This window comes from Lycorma delicatula, chromosome 5 (genome assembly GCF_047948215.1).
Source record: "Lycorma delicatula isolate Av1 chromosome 5, ASM4794821v1, whole genome shotgun sequence".
Taxonomy (NCBI): Eukaryota; Metazoa; Arthropoda; class Insecta; order Hemiptera; family Fulgoridae; genus Lycorma; species Lycorma delicatula.
Window position 1 is genome coordinate 58,830,898 of NC_134459.1, and position 19,894 is coordinate 58,850,791.

The following is a 19,894-nucleotide window of genomic DNA, read 5'->3' on the forward strand; positions in this document are numbered from 1 at the left end:
GCTGGGACAGTTCCTTTTTATTGTCATCCATGGATTAGGTTACCACTCACTTGTGACGAGATGTTTGTTATCTTTAATGTAATATATATACACATCAAATTTCAGAGCATTGTCCAAAAAGAATAATCTTGGTTTGTTGATTATTAATCTAATTTTTTATTTAATCGTTCTGGAATTGCATCTGTATATATATATATATATATATATATATATACATAATTCTGTACAAGTTTTGTTTAAAACTTTTATGTGTTTATTACGCATTTAATCAAGTTAATTCACCCCAAACATAAAGTTGCGTGTTTTTCGACCTCAATCCTACTCCAAAAAATACAGTTCTGGGACCTATTTTTTCAATGTATTAAGTCAGATTTCATATAAAAACATTAAATTTACCCCTTAATTTGGATCCCAAGAATTTCAGTCTGTTAATTTTATCAGGTTTAATTTTCTCCTATAGAACATGTTCTAAATATTTGTTATATTCTTCGTGAATCATTCTGTGCATGTACACACACACACACACACGCGCACGCGCGCGCAGAGAGAGAGAGAGAGAGAGAGAGAGTGAGAGAGAGAGAGAGAGAGAGTGAGTGAGAGAGAGAGACAGAGAGAGAGATGTAGTGTTATTCAGGAGGAAAGCGAAATAATTTGGGAACCGATTCTAGAGCTTGAAATAAAGAAAAAAAAAAATCATACAAATAATATATGTCCAAAACGTTTTATTATTGAGCAATGGCTAGCGAAAAATTTCGCCCAGATTTCAGTTCCCACGGTGAAAGAAGACAAACTGAAATCTTTGAGGGGTTATATAATGCGTAAACTTGATAGTTCTTTATTTCCCGTGTTTTTCATGATATCCAATGTAAAACAGAAAAAATCAATTTCGAAAAACACTTTTTTTTTAAGTTTGTAGAATAACTTTGTTAAATACTAATAAATTCTTAAACTTATTATCAAAACTTGTAGAAACTTTAATTCTGAATAAATTGATGTATAAATTTCATGAAAAACAAAAAAAAATATATAAACTTTTATTATTAAAAACAAAAGTTTACCGAAAAATATTATGACTAAAAATTATAAACAGCTTTTATTAATACCTACAAATTTAGACCTTTGAAAATTTAGAATAGCAAAGCTAACTGTATGCTCGAAATTAATTTGACTACTACTCGTCATAAAGTTGTGGTTATGTGTTGGTAATAAACGTTAGGCGGTTTCGTTATTTTTGACGTAATTTTGATTGCGTTTAATTATATTATTTTTGAGAATCAAATTATGTAATGTATTTGTGCTTGTTGGGCTCTAAATTGCACCTACATTTTTCCAATTGAATCTGAATTAAAAATAGTTAAATTCTGTTTTTAATGCTTTGTTTTGAAAAATGCCGCTTCTCTTCACTCATGCAGAATATGCTGATTAGACCGATCGAAATAACTGATTTAGAGGAGGAAAAAATTGTTACCTGGACTTTTATAATTGGAAATGGTAAATGGGCTTATAAGAAACGTAAAAAAATAAATGCGTGAGCGTTGGTGGTGGACGGTTGATTTGGGGGATTGAAAAGAGAACTTTTCAATCCCCCAATGAATGATATTATTGAATTCCGGTGAAAGCTGACGTCAAAAAAAATTTGTGTTTAAGACACAGAAAGGTAGACTTTCACCAAGATTCGTAAAAATTAAATTATTTTTGCGGAAATGAAAAATAAAAAACGAAAAAAAAGATTTTTCGTGTGTGTGTGTGTGTGTGTACATGCACAGAATGATTCACGAAGAATATAACAAATATTTAGAACATGTTCTATAGGAGAAAATTAAACCTGATAAAATTAACAGACTGAAATTCTTGGGATCCAAATTAAGGGGTAAATTTAATGTTTTTATATGAAATCTGACTTAATACATTGAAAAAATAGGTCCCAGAACTGTATTTTTTGGAGTAGGATTGAGGTCGAAAAACACGCAACTTTATGTTTGGGGTGAATTAACTTGATTAAATGCGTAATAAACACATAAAAGTTTTAAACAAAACTTGTACAGAATTATATATATATATATATATATATATATATGCAATTCCAGAACGATTAAATAAAAAATTAGATTAATAATCAACAATCTGAGTGTGTGTGTGTGTGTGTGTGTGTGTGTGTGTGTGTGTGTGTATGTGTGTGTGTGTGTGTGTGTGTGTGTGTGTGTGTGTGTGTGTGTGTGTGTGTGTGTGTGTGTGTGTGTGTGTGTGTGTGTGTGTGTGTGTGTGTGTGTGTGTGTGTGTGTGTGTGTGTGTGTGTGTGTGTGTGTGTGTGTGAGCAATTGATCTGTGAAATCACGTAAAACTTGAATGTTTCTCTGCTATTTAATACAGTATAGAATCGATGAAAATTTCTTGTCTTGTCAATAATACCTGTGTAAAGAACGGTTCATGGCCATCCACATTTATTAGGTCTCTGAAATACAGAACATAGAAGCTGTTTGAGATATAAAAATGTAGGAGACAGGTCATTTTTTGGCCGATAACGATATTTTACTTCCGTTAAATACCTTTCCACCCTGGAAAATAAAAAAAATAGAATGAAATATTTTTATGAATTTTAGATTTAAGATTTTTTTGTTTATTCGTAATTTTATTTTTCGGTGTTGCTTTATGAGTAATAGTTTTTTAGATGACTACCGGTATCCGTTGGTAGGTCTGGTAATTCAATTGCAGCATATAACATAACGTAATTATACTGTACAGAAAAGATGTTCTACAAATTTAATAATTGCAAACATAAATGGCTGAACATTAAAACCAGTGCTTCTTTTTTTTCTTTTCTTTTTATGTGTTTTTCCCCCCTTGAAGGTCATTGTTCTTTTGTATTTTTATTTCAGGCAGGCTTATAGTACACGGTATAATGCATTCAGAATGAATCACTATCAAAATAACGCCAGCTGATTATAATGAATTTAAAGGAGGTGATGGTGGGGTAAAAGCGGGGTATTTAGTAATAAGAGGTGAAGCTACAAACCGTATTTCCGGAACTATCAGTCACCGGAAATAATTATAAGCTGTTTTTTAAATGTTGTATTTCTGTTCTCTGAATACTGTTGTTGAATTGTATGTATATTAATGCATACTTAAGATTTTTTTTACAACCGGTTTTGTACAATGTATAATTATCAAACAAGATAGTAAACTATTACAATAAACGACTGCATTAAATATATATCATTTTTGAAATCGGTGACACTTTTCAAGGTTAAATGTAAATTTAATATTCTAAAAAAAAAAATCAAAAATCTTGAAGACCACCTGCAAGTTTTCTCCTTTAAAAGTAAAAGTTTATATATTTTCAAAAATATATTAAAAAAAATGAAAACTATCATTGATAGAGTATAGATCAAATAACCTTAAAACTGCGAAACGATTCGACTTAATTATTAACCGAAAATAATTTAAATTAAGAGAGGTTAACCAACGCTAACGTATATAAGTTGGAAAAAATGTTTTCTCTTACATTATACGGGTAGGGATGATGTAGGGATGAAAATTAAATGACATATTGATGTAGATTAGCTGGTATTTATTTGGCGCAATATTATAAATTTAAATTTAAAAACGTATTAATATTAATTTAGATCTACTCGTAATTCTTCTATAAAGTTTTCGTTTTTATTTACACTCAATATTCTTCGGAAAACCCCAAATGAATTAAAATTTTCTTCAGATTTTCTATATTATTTAAAAAAAAAAAAACAGTATTTAAAATAGTTCACAAGATTGCTTATGAACGGATGTTAAAAAGTTTTCTTTTAAAAGAAGATAGTATTTACATGTAATATAATAAACGTAAGTGAGATACGTGGATTTTTTCCACAAGTCGACTTAAGTGAAAAATGTAATAAAAATTAAGTATGTTCTTTTTTTTAATAGCTGGAAATGGTCTGACCATTTTTGTTATTGGTATTGCACAATAATCAACTAAGAATGTATACATGTTTTAAAACAGCCACAAAAAGTACCACAATTTAATATACAATATCGGGGAAAAAGGGATCAAAGAAAAAAAGCTGACGACAAAGTTGGAATACTTTCCTGGCATTGGCTATTTATTCTTATATAGTGGGAAAATAATGATAGATGAAAAAAAGTAAAAAAAAAGAAGATTTTTATACTTTTTTCTGTTCCTCACTCTCAAAATCACCTGCCAAGAAAGTGTTTTGATTTGTCTACGTCTATTATGAAAAAATTAAATGGAATAAACTAAAAAAAAAATTTGATGCATACACCAAATTGTATGACTATTAAATTACATATACACATTTTTTGCTGCAGTTCATTTAAATTTATTTCATTTAAAAGTGAGATATGATCGATCCTTCAATTCTTTAATTGCATTATGGGGGACACCCCATTGCATCACATTTTTCTGTGGTGTCAGTATCAGCATTTTATATTAGTTTATATATTAATTTTGTTTCCCTTTGCTCAAGAAGTTATGTGGTGTAAATGAGAAGGTGTTGGATCATGAACCACGTACACATCGATTCGAATCCGATATCATTAATATTATTTTAAACATTTTTTTTTTTTTTTTAATTTAAATATATTGATTTATTATTAGTTATTAACCTCTGTAAAAATTTTGAATTAAAACGAAAAGTAGGTAACATTTTATTTCACTAATAACCTCTGAATTTTTTCATTTTTTTTTCAATTGGAGGTAATTAATTATTAATAAATCTCTATATTTAAATTTAAAGAAAAGTTAAAAAAAAAAAGAAATGAAGTCGGATTCGAACCGATGTGCCTTCCCCTTGTAAGATCCAAATATTTCATAAATAAAAATTTTATTTCGTTATAATTCTGAAACCAGTGAAAATAAGTACCACTTATGAGGTATAGTTAAAAATTTCTCCATGAGGGCTTATTGCTGCAGTTAAGAAAAAGTCTAAAATCCAATTTTTCTTATTTTGGGCTTTTTTGGACATTTTTGGTCAAGCCCATTGAAATCAAAAAGGAGTGATGCACAAGTAGACGTTACAACAGTCCTAAATCCAAAATTTAAACGTCCTACGGCTAATCGTTTTTGAGTTATGCGAGATACACGTACAGATGTCACGTCGAACTACTCAAAATGGATTCAGGGATGGTCAAAGTGGATATTTCTGTTGAAATCTGAAAACCGAAATTTTTCGCGATTACAATACTTCCTCTACTTCGTACAAGAATGTAAAAATACCACTGAAAAAAAGTATAACATATAAAAAGTTACCTTAGATTTGTTTTTTGATGGTGAGGGTTTACTATGATGAAATTTTATTGTAATATTATTAATTGCTATTAAAAGTTTAAATAAACTAATAAATATTAGTTAAAAATTTTTTAAAAATCTTATTTTTAAACATTGATCGGCTTTTCCATCCTTAATATGGCCCCGAAAGTATTTATTTTTTTATTTTTTTGTGTCACTTGCGCTACTGTTAAGCCTAGAAAGACCTATAAAAAAAATCAGTTACAAATAAAGAGGTAATTTTTTCAATTTTTGGGAAGAGGGAATTTGGGGCAAAATATTTTTAAAAATGGTAACATAAGCTTGCACCAATGTTAAAGTGAGTAAATATAAAGTTAATATAAAGTGGAATTTCCAAACGTCTGAGAAAACTGACCCAAAAAGCTGTCTACTTCACCCCCGGAAGATATTGACCCCAAAAGTTTACCAACAAATTGTCCCATATACAGGAGTCTCTGTGTCAAATTTCATCAAAATTGGTTTATCTAATCAAAAGTTATTAAGCTTCAAACACGCCAACACACGCACATACGTGCGTACGAACATTACCAGCGACGTTTCTTGCTTGTTGGGGTCCTTGGCTCGTGAAACGTCGAGAAAAGCAAAAACCCATACCCAATTTTTTGACTGATTACCTTACTTTTCTTCTTGCATCATCACTAAAGATAGGATGCCAGGAAAGTGAAAAATTCTAGGTAAAGAAGGGTCGGGAAACTATGAAAACATACCCAAAAGAATTCTTCAGGCTCATACCAGACGGTAATTTCTATCCATATAAGTGTATTTTAGCCAAAATAAAAGTCCTTTATGGCGGATAATATTTCGTTACTAACTCAAATTCATGTTGTAACAAATTTTTCTTTCTTCAAATTAAAAAAGCCACAAGAAAAGTGGCTTAAAATTGAATAATTGAACGATCTGACCATCCCTGGAATTTTGTGACATGTAGGACCACTCAACTGATCCATAAATCATTCAGTCAGATTCTCAGTAGAGGATCATTAGATTGGAAGCTTTATAACGGCTTTGCCTTATCTTCTTGCTTATTACTGTTTGGTTAAAACATACAATAGAAAATAATTATTATTATCATGATCATTTTATTTAATTAACTTCAGTGATTCACTTAACTTCTCAATTGTCACGTGTAATAAATAACTGACGTGAAATTAAAAGGCTGCAGTTAGAGTAAATTAGGTTATACTTTGTTATGGCCGCTATTCGATCTAATTTTATAACCTCTACTAAAGAAAGAATCCACGTGGTTTTATATATCATATTACATAATATCATTTTTTACAAACAAAAAACTGCAAGATGAATTTTTAAGATAATAAAATGTTACAATAAATTAGTTTCTTAATTAATTTATTATCTGATAATTAGCATAAATCTTATCAGAAATATTTGCTATCGCAGTTATCGGTAGTTTCAATAATATGACAAAAAAGTGTTGTGTCAAGTAATTAATAAAAAAGTAATTAATTCGATAAGAATAATTTATATTACCAAGATGAACATGAGGCTAATTTTAATAAATAACATAACATTATTATTATTTTTCCCGATTATATTTATTATAAAATTAGCCTTCGGAATTTTATTTAAAGAGTTTTTCTTGCTAAAACAATTGTTTTTTAAAATTATTTTTGTCACCGGATTCTTTTTGTTGAATTAAGCTTGCAGTGATTAATACAAAATGAGTAAATGGAATTTTATCATTATCTTCACCTTCTATTCAAAAATGAAAAAAAAAAAAACAGAATATAATATTTTTTCTTTTGCTAGTTTTTTATTTTTACATTTTTTTTCATTTTCCTTTACCTCCTCTTATTATCTTCTTAACATCCTCATTCTTCTTTTTATTGATATACTTTTTCGTTCTTCAACATTTTTAATTTTCCTTAGTAAAGGGAAAAAGTTAGGTAAAAATATGTAATGAGTATCTTTTTGTTTCTTTAAATTCCTTCCTAAACCTTAATTCTATTTCTTTCCAGGCCTTTTTTAACTACGGTCAATCTCCTTATTCCCACCTTCCTTTACCACTTTACCATCTCTTATTTCTCACTTTCTTCTTGTGTTTCTTTTTTTTATTGCTCTTCTCTATATTTTTAATTTCATCTTCTCTTCTTCCATTTTTTATAGATTTTTAAATTTCCTCTTTTTCTTTTCTTTTTCATTTTCTCTGTCTCTTTCTCTTTTTCGTTTCCTTCCCTCTCTTCATTTTCTCATTCTTTTTTTTCAAAATTGAAGATGAGAAGGAAGAAGAGAGCTGGTCCTCCAGCTTTTTGTTTTCTTCTTCCAATCTGTTTATTTCTTTTGCATCCTTTACTTATTTTTGTTTACATCTTTATTCTTTTTTTGTTCCTTTTTAATTTCTATTTCCTCTTCCAGCTCTCCTCCAATCTCTTTCCATTCTTTTCTGTGTTTCTCTCTTCTTCTCATCATATTTTCCTTTTCCTTCATTTTTTTGTTTTCTTTCCATTCCTTCCCCTACTTTTACATAGTAAATTTCCTGCAATTGGGTAGGATAACTGGATAAGTATTTTTTCATCAGCATGTATTACTTCCACGAAAATTTCCATGATTTTACTTTCATCAACAATTAACATTTTTAAAGTTACAGGACACCAATCACTTAGAGTACCCCAACAAGTGTTTTCGAATCTTCTTTGCTAAATGAACCTAATATTATGATTTGATCTGTCTTGTCATAATAACATTTTCAAAGCCATACTGCTGCTAGCTTTACTTCATTTCAGCCAAAGATCCTGTTATTCTGTTAAGCTGTGATCCAATATATGTTCTTCAAACACTGCCTATCATGATTATTATGCATTAAATAATTGCCAACATTCACCCATCCTTCCTTTTCTTAGCAGCAGAATGAGTGTAAGTTACTGCTGGGTTCCTAGTAACATAAGGATTCCAGACAATGAACAAGTGGATACAGCCACTAAGAAAGCTTGCACTTAGCCGGTCTTTAAGCATACTGTTTATCATTTTTATTGATGTGTTTTTTTTAAAATTTGGATAAAGACAAATTAGGAGGTTGAATGGTTGATAGTCGTCAACAATAAGTTACGTGATATTAAATCTAGTGTATATGCATTGATGACTTTTAAGTCATCATCAGTGCAATATAAAGTTTGTCATTTGTAATCCGTATTTTACTAGATTGATGCACCTCATGACATCTGATGATGCTGTACATAGCTTTTAATGATTCATAACAGTGCATCACAATCTCTTTGCGTTGTAGGTTTAAACTAGCACACAGAAATGAGGTTGTTTTGGGTGATTATGTGGTTGATATTGAAAAACTTAGAAATTTTTAAGATCAATTAGACTTGTATCTGGATTTTAACTTATTCCACTTTTGCAGTAAACTCTCTACTTCTGTACTTCCTTTCCAAATTATTCTGACTATTCATTTTTAATTTTATTCTTCCCTGTATTACCCCTTTTCTTTTAGTTGTTTCTTTCTTTATCACCTTCTTCTTTATATTTAATTAAACTGTGTTATCATAAAACATATTTTAGAATTTTTTTTTTTAATAAGTGTCTTATTTAATAACGTCAAGTCTTTTTCCCACTTTGCTGTTTTAACTGTGCATTTCCATCTACTTCAGGACATTCTAATAAAATGTTTTTTGTCTACTACTTTAAGAATATTTTCAAATGCTATTTTTTATCCAAATTTTTTTGTTGTTGATTTAATTTATACAATGGATATAGTTAACGAATGAAGTCACTGATCATAGAAGTAAACTGTGAAACTTAAAATGTTATAAAAGTTATATGCTAAGCTGTATGAAAGTTATAGAATTTGTTGTCATTCAGATTTTAACCCTAAAATATTAGTTCTAGACTGACTAGTTTCTTTTGTTATTTAACACATTTGTGCAATGTTAACTCCGTAACATTTTTAACAGCCAAATCCCTATAATAATTGTCTTCCAAGTAAAAACAATGAATGCGTGTAGTCATCGATCTAAAATATCCAACGTTACAAACACTTGCTACTCATATTTTAGTAGCGATAGAGTTGAATTACACCAAGTATTTTGATGCATAACCTTCCTTTCCTGTCAAAAATGATCATTATCCCTTAATGATTGGTCCTTTAATCAGATAAAAGTTTTGCTAAAAGTCATTAATTAGCCAAATAAAAGTAAGAGAATATCAACAAAGTATTTCTCATCAAAGTTTAGCAAGTGTGTAGGTGCTCAGTAGAAGAGTCTAAAGTTGTATTGGTACTGCTAACAGTACACTGGATGAATAGTGTATAGCGAAAGGTATTGCTAGGTAAAGTGTATTGCATCATAGGTAGTAAGAAGCCATACACTGGTCCAGTAATCCATCTCCACTCTGTACGTCAACTAAGGTTTTTAAAATTTGACTAATAATACTAAAAACTAACTAAATAAATTGCATTTTAAATTATCAGTGCTATTTAACTAATTCTTTAAAATCTTGACATGCAGATTCTCTTTTTGTAACTTTTTTTTAATATATTTTTTTTGTAGTTGCTGTGTGGTCACACAGAAAATCATCAAAAAATAAAAATTTAGGCTAGGTTGACATGACAGATTTTAAATAATTGCAATGGGACTTTTCTAATAGTAGGAATTTAAAAAATTCTTTTGAGACTGAGAAATGTAAAAAAATAAAAATTTTTACCACATAAAATAATTTTTTTAATATATATTTTTTTAAATTAGTGTATCTTATCATTTAGGTTAAGTACAGTTCTGTTTTTTATAACATTTTTTCCAGTAATTGGTTGAAAGGAATGCTATAGAATAATGAAATAGATCTTCACTCAAGGGATATTTTTTTTTTGGGGGAGGTCACGTAAAAAAGGAAGTAATTAAACCATACATGAAATTTGGAATAGAATTGTAGAAGAACTTTTATTAACCACAGTGATTTATTGAAAAGCAATAAATCTAATTATTTTAAATGCAGGTTTCATTTTATATTAAACTATAAATATATATATAATATAATTGCTGAATAAGAAAACATTAACAAATATATTTTCCACCAAAAAGGAGATAAAATCTTTAGGAAAAATTTTAACATTAATAATAACGGAGTAGGTAGATATTTTTTTTTAAATTTTAATGCAATGATTAGTAAGCAGTGACCTATAAAACGTTGGGGAAATGAATGATCTTTCAGTCCTATTATCCTTTAAATCCAGCACAAGCAGACAAACTTGGATACTGAATGTAAAAAAAAAAGAAAAGAAATGTATATATAAAACTTGTTGGACAATTCAACTACAATCCGGTTTCTTAGAGTAATTTCAAGTTCAGACTCTCAGTTAGTCCTTAACATTATCCTTATTGAGGTCTTTGAACTTATAACCTAGCAAAGTAATTAAATTTAACCGAATTATTTATATAATAATAATAAAACATACATCAACGTTTCACGTAGAATTTAATATTTTGCTTGGTAAACTGTTAATTTAAATAAATAATTGAAATAAATTTATATATTTATATACATTATTTTACATAGTTGTTGGATTGTTATGTTTTTATATTTTATTATTGCAATATTGTTTATAACACATTTAATTTTTAATACTTATTTTTCAATTTAGTAGAAAATATTTAAAATCCTGAACATTTTCAATTAATACCATTTTAGTAATTAAAAATTTTTATTGACTAATCATTGGATTTAAGCTTAGTTTATTAATTTTTATGGGAATTAGTAAAATATCAGAAATATCCATGCAGACTTAATAAGCTAAAAAGTCAGATATTAAAAAATTTTCACTAAATCAATTGATAATATTCCAGTTAAAATATTACTACCACTCCGCCATGAAGATTAGTGGGTCGGCATCTCAGCTTTTTAACTGGGGTCCCGGGTTCGAATCCTGGTCAGACATGACTTTTTTCATACACTCCAAAATTCAGTTACCATATTTCAATTCGCAAGATTTTACAAAATTCTACGGTGAATTAATTATCAAAAAAGAAAAAAAAAAAAATTAAAACTTGTGCAGTTCTGCGCAAGAAGACCATCTTTCGTTATTTTATATAGTTTTCTTTTGAAAAAGTGTCAACTTATTCTAATCTAAAATTTTACAAAAAACACCTTTGATCGATAAAAAATAGTTACACATCAAAAAAGCATTGCAGTAAAAAAATTAATTAAAGAAACAAGTTTCAACTCGCTAACCTATGTGACTCGGGCTTTTATCCGGAGGTCCCGGGTTCGAATCTCGGTCAGGCATGGCATTTTCACACACGCTACAAATCATTCATCTCATTCTCTAAAGAATGCCTAATGGTGGATCCGGAGGTTAAAAAAACCTATGTGACTCTTTATATAAGAGCGTATGAAAATTATACCACTACACAGTCAATACAACCTCAAATTTTTTTCGACCTTAAATTGAGCGTAACTCAAAAGCGAGTCTACCAATCATTATCAAATTTTCACATACACTACTACAGGATATCTAAATTTCAGCGAAATTTATCTAGTATTTTTGAAGATTTTCGATAAACTTTTATACTTGGCCTAAATATATATATAAGGAAATCCGATTTTAAGTAAAATGTATTTTTATACTCCTAATATGTAAAAATGTAAAGAAAATTTATTTTCACTCCTCCACTCCCACCATGCGACCGAAAGTAAAATTCTACTTTTTTTCGAAAACTCAGTAAAAAGATTTGAAGATACAGTATTTTTTTTCCTGTTTAGCTCCGGGAATCACAGTCAGATATTACTGCAGATGATGAATGCGGATGATATGTATGAGTTTAAGTGAAGTGTAGTCCCTACAGTCTCAGGTCGCCCATTTCTGAGATGTATGGTTAATTGAAACCCCACCACCAAAGAATACGGTATCCACGACCTAGTATTCAAATCCGTGTAAAAATAACCGTCTTTACTAGGATTTGAACGTTGGAACTGTTGACTTCGAAATCAGCTGATCTGCGAAGACGCATTCACCAGTAGACCAACCCGGTGGGTAAGATACCGTATCTAGGACTGTATATCCATACAAGATGATTTCCAGCATATTTTATTAATTTTTTTATTAATTCACAATCTGCAATAATCATTTAATATTTATTAATATATAAAGTCAGAATGATTTTAAAAATGCATTTGCCAATAAATTTATACTAAAGGCGTTTTATTTTTATTTATAAATTTAAAACTTAATAACTTGGTTCATAAGTAAAACGTGGAGGTTGGTTTTTTGTATTTCCTAATTATATTTACTTTAATCCATGAAATTTTATTTCATTACTAAAATTTCATTGTAAAAAACTAAAAAAGGTACGTTTCTTACTGTAATTTATGTCTTATGTAAAACTCACAGAAACAAAATTTTGAAATATCTCCAATTCATTATCTAAAAACTCTTCTTTATCCATCTCTCTCCCCAAAAATGAGCGTTTTTCGACCAGCAGGAATGATTTAACGAAAAAATTAAATAAATTAAAATGGTTATGTTCGTCGACAAATAATAATATATGTATATTAATGAAAAGAAAAAAAAATCACAGATGAAGTGATTTCCATTGTGAATTCAAACGCAATTAAAAAGTTTGCACCAGTTAGTCAACTTACATTAATTGTTGTATAAAGATTATTATTAGCTTGCGGTGTGCTCTTTTATAAGCAGTGGTATGCAGTATTGTTTACGCTAATGTTGTACTTTTAATAATTTTTCCTGTACCGAAACAATTAATGAAGGAACTATTTTAAAATATCATATTAAATCCCCATTTAAATTCCTCAGAAATAGGTACTAGTGCCACATAAAACTTCTGAAGGTAGAACGTAGTACCTACAGAACGTAGTTTTGGAGACCTGTTCTATCAGTAGTATAATAGAAAACAATATACAGAATCATAAAAGTAACAAATTGATGAAACACTTAACAAATAAAAATTAACCAAAAAGAAAAAATTAAAAATGAAAGTGAAAACAGAAACAGAGAAGAAAGGAATGAAGGATTGATTAAAGCACAACACTCAGCGGGTGTAATTAGACTAAAGGATTACTAAGGTTAAGGTTCAGAACGTTTAGCCGCTTAAGTCTTCTACCATCCTTACCGTTATTTAAGAAGTTTACGGCCAAATGGTTAACTGGTTATTTAGTCGAAGTTCATATTTCAAGCTGAAACGTTGTATTTTTTCCTTGACATATTGTAAGCCTAAATATTTGTGGATTTTACTGTTTTAGCAAACCACGGCACCTCAGCTATACACCTCGATATACAGAGGAGTCCAAAAAAATGTATTCACTCTTTGTTAGTACATATCTCGTGACAAATCTGACTTAACGTGACAATTTTTGGCATTGAGATAGGGTTATGTTATGTGTTCGAAATGACCATCAGCAGTTAGAACGCCCATGGCACCGAACTACGGCTGTTATTGCATCTGGCGTAATGATAGAACATGACTACGATTTTTTCACGTAGCTCATCGATTGTTGTTGGTTTTTGTTGATACACGTCATTCTTGACGATCCCCCAGAGGTAGAAGTCCAGAGTTGTCAAATCAGAAGACCGAGGTGAGTACTCAATAGCACCTCTTCGACCCACCCACCGTCCGGTTAGAGGTTTATCGAGGTACAACCCGACACCTCGATGATAGTGAGGCGGGATCCCTCTTGTTGCACGAAAAAAAGTTCATCACCATTCAGGTTTTAGATGGCAGGCAAATCCTTTTCTGAAGCACTTCATGATACGCCTCACTAGTTACGGTACCGTCGAAGAAGAAGGGACCGATCAAACCACGCACTGATAGACCGCACCACTCAGCAATCCCCGGTAGATTCATTGCCCTGTCTTCATGAGCGTGAGGATTTTCAGGAGCCCATAGACACAATTGTGGTGGTTCACAGTACCGTTAAATTTGAATTGCCCCACGTCAGTAAACGCAAACTTCCATCCAAATTCCTCATCCTCGCCAACCATGTGCTAAAACCATTCACAGTACTCCATCCTTCGATCTGGGTCGTTCTCATTTATCGCGTATAGCAGTCTTGGAATATACACTTTCTTCTTTGCACTCGTCAGAATGCGTTTTACACTTGACTGGCTCACCCCACTTTCGCGGGCACCCTGGTTCTTGATCCGTAGTGATTTTTGCGGTGATCTGGTGAAATGTTGCAACACCGCAGAACTAGACGCCGGGCTTGTAGCTCTTCGTGGTCGGCTGGATCTTTCTTTGTGAACACCTTTAACAGTTCCGTCGGCTTCGAATTTATCGTGAATGCGGGCAGTTGTTCGACGTGTTGGTGACAGTGTTCCAAACTTTCTCTACTACTGTCGTTCTAGTTCGTGAATGTTCTCGTACTTCCAGTATCACTTCAGTACAGCCTTGCGTTCAACAAACGATAAGCGAACCTCAGCCATTGTTGCTATTCGATTGTTTTCTGCTGCACTGGCTAATATGACTGGCTCGTTCTACTCCCAACCACCCGCACATGCGCGGCATAAATCATCAGCTCCGACTACCACGATAAATTTAATACCTTATATCCCACTACACATTAGATTAGTAAGTGTAAGCCTTTTTCTTTATATATTATTTAATTACAAACAGCAGTACATTTTTTGGATTCCTCTGTAGTTTGTTCTGAAATCGCTATATGATTTCAACCTCTGACTTGCTTTCCGTGCCCCATAGTTGGACGCCGTACGTCCTTATCGGTTTCAGAATTGCTGAGTATAAAAGTAGCTTATTAAACAAAGTTATTAAAGTCGAGTTATGTTAAAAAGTAATAAAAAATTATAACTCCTTTTTTTAATCTTTTAAACAATTTTTTTTTTTATAATTAAATGAGATTGCATTGGTTAACGGAAAATTTATTGGGAAGTAAAAATATTACCTTAGTTTATTTTTCTAATTTTTGAAGAAACGAGTTGACTAAATTTAGCTAATGTTTATTTAATCAATGATTAATATTCAATTGAAAAACATAGCTTCGAGTTAGTGATTGTAAAAACATTTAAATATTATAAATATTTGAAACGTATTAAAAAAATTCACGTTAAAATAGTAAAAGTTTCTTTAGAAAACAGCTTAACAGGTTAAATAAACTTTTTTAAATTTAGTGCGTCTGACCAATTCCGTGGTACGTGTGCTGGTTTTTTACGAATATATATATGTATAGTAATACGTATATAATCAACTATAGTATTTAACGTTAACTTTAAAAAATGTATGTCAACATATGTGAAAAAGAAACTGAACTCAATAGAAAAAAAATATATTTCTCTAAGAAGGGACTGATGTATTTTAATATGAAGAAGGAAAATAGCAAAAATATTATTGTGCTCAAGAAGCATCACTGGAAATTTCCGACTACAAACTGAAAAAAAAAAACAACACTGTGACCTTCAACATCCTCCAGAGAGATCATTTATTCACACATGCTAAATATAACCGTATATTACGTAACCTATTTTTTCCCCTTTACAATATATTTATAAATTAAAATACTGGTTTTTTCTGTTAAGTTTTATCATCAATGATTTTATTTAGATCTGTTTTTATAAGATTATTACGTAATATTATTTAAAACGGTGCATAATTAATAACAGCATTTAATTAACTGTTATTAGTTTACATTGAATAAATACGGGAAGTTAATTAATAAATTAATAACTTACATTTATTAAAGTCAAATCAGTTAACAGTAAATTAAATGGGTCACTAGGAAAATAATTTTTATACACTTGTAACTATCTCTAGCTTAAGAAATTTGAAAAAAGTGAGAGAGTGGAGAAGACAGACGGACAGAGAGTCAAGGATTACTTAAACATGAAGACGAATTAAGATTAAGTATACATAGACATGGTCCTCTCTTCTGATTTACAGAAGAATGTATTTACAAAACTTAATGTGATACTTAATAAATTTTAAAAAGTTTAGTTTTTTATTAACATCAAACATAAGTACGCGTACTCACATAAATAATGTATAAAAATAGATATTGTACTAGTTTAGCATTGATATCTCCTTGTCGAGACGAACAAATTTTTAAAATGTTCAATAAATATATTTTAAAAATTAAAAAAAAGGTTAGGTCATTATGTTAATTATTTTGTATGTATGCCCGCGTACACGAATATTTGCATGCATGTTTACGTGCGTATATATACACACGTATATGTGTAATGGTCCGTTAAGTAACTGTTGAAGGAAAAATTATACGATTATTTTGAAATTTTAGTATGAAGAAATTTCAATAAATATAAAAATTATCGTTTAAAATTGATATAAAAAAGTAAATTAGCCGATCTCCGTGGCGGGGTGGTACATCTCGGCCTTTTCATCCGAAGGTCCCGGATTCGAATCCCGGTCAGGCATAGCAATTTTTAATACGCTACGAAATTCCATTACCATATTCCTACGTGCAAGCTTCTCTGTAAGTTTCTGTAGTGAATTAATTCATAAAGGAAAAAAATAACACTATAACAAATTATATATAAAATAATATTTTTTCTCTTTTGTGCGTGTGTGCGCGCGCGCATATTTTATATATATATATATATATAATAATTTAATCAATGTTAAGAAAATAATATTTTATTTTTTTAAATAAATCTGTAAAACTACTACTCGTAGTTCACTATTAAGTAACATCTTATGATTCTAAATTAATAACCGATTTATTTTAAAGAATAATTAAACGAGAAGCACTAGCTGTACAAAATGACCGGTTCGGTTTCAGAAAATAGAATATAAAATACCAAAAACAATTATAGCACGTAGAAGAATTTTAGAATACAGACTGAAGAAATCAAAAATACATACATGAATCTGTAGATCTTAAAAATGTAGAATTTAATAGAATGTTTGATATTTAATAAAAATAAAATTGAAAAATTGAAATATTGAAAAAGGAATTATTTACAATTTGTATAAAAAAAAAGAAGCTGACAACACAGTTATAGGACTCCTACAACTGTGGGTTGTTTCTGATGCACGGCTTACACATACAACTTAATTTAAAATATTTATCATTTTATTTAAATATAATATTGTTCGTTTATTTAATTCAATGATTCTAATTAAAGCTAGCGCGCATACCGTATTTAATTAGCGCGGATGTGACAGTAGTAGCAGCAACGGTCGGCACTAACTAAAATTATGTAATTTCACAACTTAGGTAGAAAAAATTTCGCTTGTACGGTCGGCAGACTGGCGTAGCCACGAGGCTTAACGCACCAGGTATCGATCGATATGCACGGGCGATCGAGTTCGAGACCCAGTCAGACCCACTTATTTTTAAAATTGAAATATTATTCATTTATTTAATTCTACCGCTGACCTGTGACGTCACAACATAGCAGTAGGTAGAGCATTTTTTGAGGTGGGGTGCAATTTTGCAAAAGTTTTTTTTGTTGTAAATATCGTTATTGTTTGTTGTTAACAAAAGTGCCTAAGAAAAATATGATCTTAATTAAGCGAAATTTCCAGATACTAAGGGTGACCTTGCTCTACAGCCTCATCCCCTTGACTTTTTAAGTTGAAACTGACCAAAATTGGTCCAGTAGTTTTGGAGATATAAAGCGATTTAGAGGCCAACACTAAACATACACATATACTTAACATCCGCAAAATTTTCATCCGGTTTTTTTGGTTCCTTAGGTGTCAAAATACGATAAAAACCCTCTTTACTCAAATTGGACCGTTACTCTCCCTTGTTGAGCTCTGCTATAGCGCTATGTAGACGGGAAAGTAGTTGGTGAGTAAAAATAAGGAAAGGAAAATTATATTATGCGATAATAATGTAGCTAAAATTATTACTACTTTCATTTGTTTTAGCTGTAATAAAAAATGGATTAGAAGAAATACAGAATAGCCATAAGAAAAACAAATATAAAGGCTTTTTGATGTGGTATTTACAACTAATAAATGATTAAATTGATTAACAAAGTACGGAAAGAGGAGGTTTATAAAAAATGAAAAACAAAGAAGTGTGCGGTAGAATAATATTAAAAAAATATCCGTTTTCAGATTAAACTAGCCAATTAATCGTGGGTACTTGACACCTAAGGTTTAACAACAAAAATAATTTGGTCATAGAAGACATATAGAGGGTAAAAACAATGAAGGAAGTCAAAGTATAGGAGATACATGAAACAAATTATTGAGGATGGAGGATAGTTGAGGTTAAGCGATTGGTACAGACTAGAAAACAACAGTGTAAGTGCATCAAAGCAGTGAAACAGTTAAAGACAAAAACTGTTAAACGTGTTAAATTTAAAAGAATATGCTAATTTTTTTTATAGATGTAAAACTTTTTTAGATTTTTCTTTCAATTATTAGATTCATTCCTTTACTTGAAAATATTTGTAATTACTTTCTTCTTAATTTTTAACGATTAAAAACAGTTTTTTTTTTTTTTAAATAAGAATTAAATAAGTTTATTTAAAAGATAGAGTTTTTTAAGCTATATTTAAATTACCGTCAGGACGTCAGGTTGACCGTCAGGAGTTACAAAAGAATAAAATAAACGAATGAATCAAGCCAATTCCCCCACCCCGTTAACTTGAAGCACACGAGTAAATTATGCCTGGAGTGTACTGTGTAGTAGCATCAGTAAATAGTAGTAGTAAACAGACAGTGGTATTTCCCCCGTTTCATACCTAATGTTGATAGCGCAGAGACTGCTTTCAGTGTCGGTCGGGTCGTTGCCATCAGTGAACAGCCCTTTAACTTTTAAACTGGTATATCAGTCGGAACGTGAATAAGTCGAGTGCGTATTGTGATCGTTAATAAACACGTGGTGCCCTTGTAAACAAATCAGGGAAAAAGTGTTTGACGATTTAAAATGTGTTCTTTATTTTGTAGTAATTTTAATCTAATCAATTTGTCTTCTAAGAAATAAAGAATATTAATAATTAAATAAATTGCAATCTGTTAATTTTACTTTAAAAATTAATGACAAAACGTTTTCCATTTAAAATTTAAAAAAAAAGATAAAAGATTATTGTTCTTTGAAGTTTATTTTATAATGTAATATAATCATAATGTTTGTGGTATTCAGGTGTAAAAGTCTTACCAGTAGTTCATCAACAAAGGCAATTTCTATCAGTGTTTCAGATAAAACTACATCCGCGTTAAGAAATCTTCAGACACAATGGGTACGTTGGCGTGGAAGAAAAGTAACTCCTTTACAAACTAAAAAACGGTATGCTGTTTTATACAGATATATTTTTTTATATTATAATTTTATCAAATTTAAGAAATTAATACTTTGATTATAATAAAAGTAATTTAAATTATCTGAACGTAAAGATTATTTTTGACGTGAATCTGATATTTAAGGTATTATAATGTTTTTTTTTCTTTTTCAGTAACATAACTATACTCTTTATGACAGTTATTTAGTCGTAAACTTGTGCAGAAATTTTCTCGCATCGTAAATATAATTACAGCATTTAAATTAACCCTTTGCTAGAAATATGTGCGGTGTTTTACTTCCTTGGGATTGTATATTTATTTAAAAATCTGCGCACGCACGTGTGTGTGAATTTTTCTGTACTACAGCATTATTAATCTTACTCAATAAATATTAGTATATGATTTTAATTGACGACGCCTA

The 19,894-nt window shown here is 30.1% G+C and overlaps 1 protein-coding gene across 2 annotated transcripts in view; it reads left to right on the plus strand.

The window, feature by feature from the left end:
• The first annotated feature begins 19,304 nt into the window (after positions 1 to 19,304).
• stac (C2 and C2B_Munc13-like domain-containing protein staccato) overlaps positions 19,305 to 19,894 on the plus strand; it is a 352,276-nt gene continuing 351,686 nt past the window's right edge. For both annotated transcript variants that reach the window (XM_075366199.1, XM_075366201.1), the window contains exon 1: positions 19,305 to 19,480. In XM_075366199.1, coding sequence (XP_075222314.1) covers positions 19,320 to 19,480 — 161 coding nt within the window. In that variant the 5' untranslated portion in view covers positions 19,305 to 19,319. The remainder of the gene's footprint in view (positions 19,481 to 19,894) is intronic.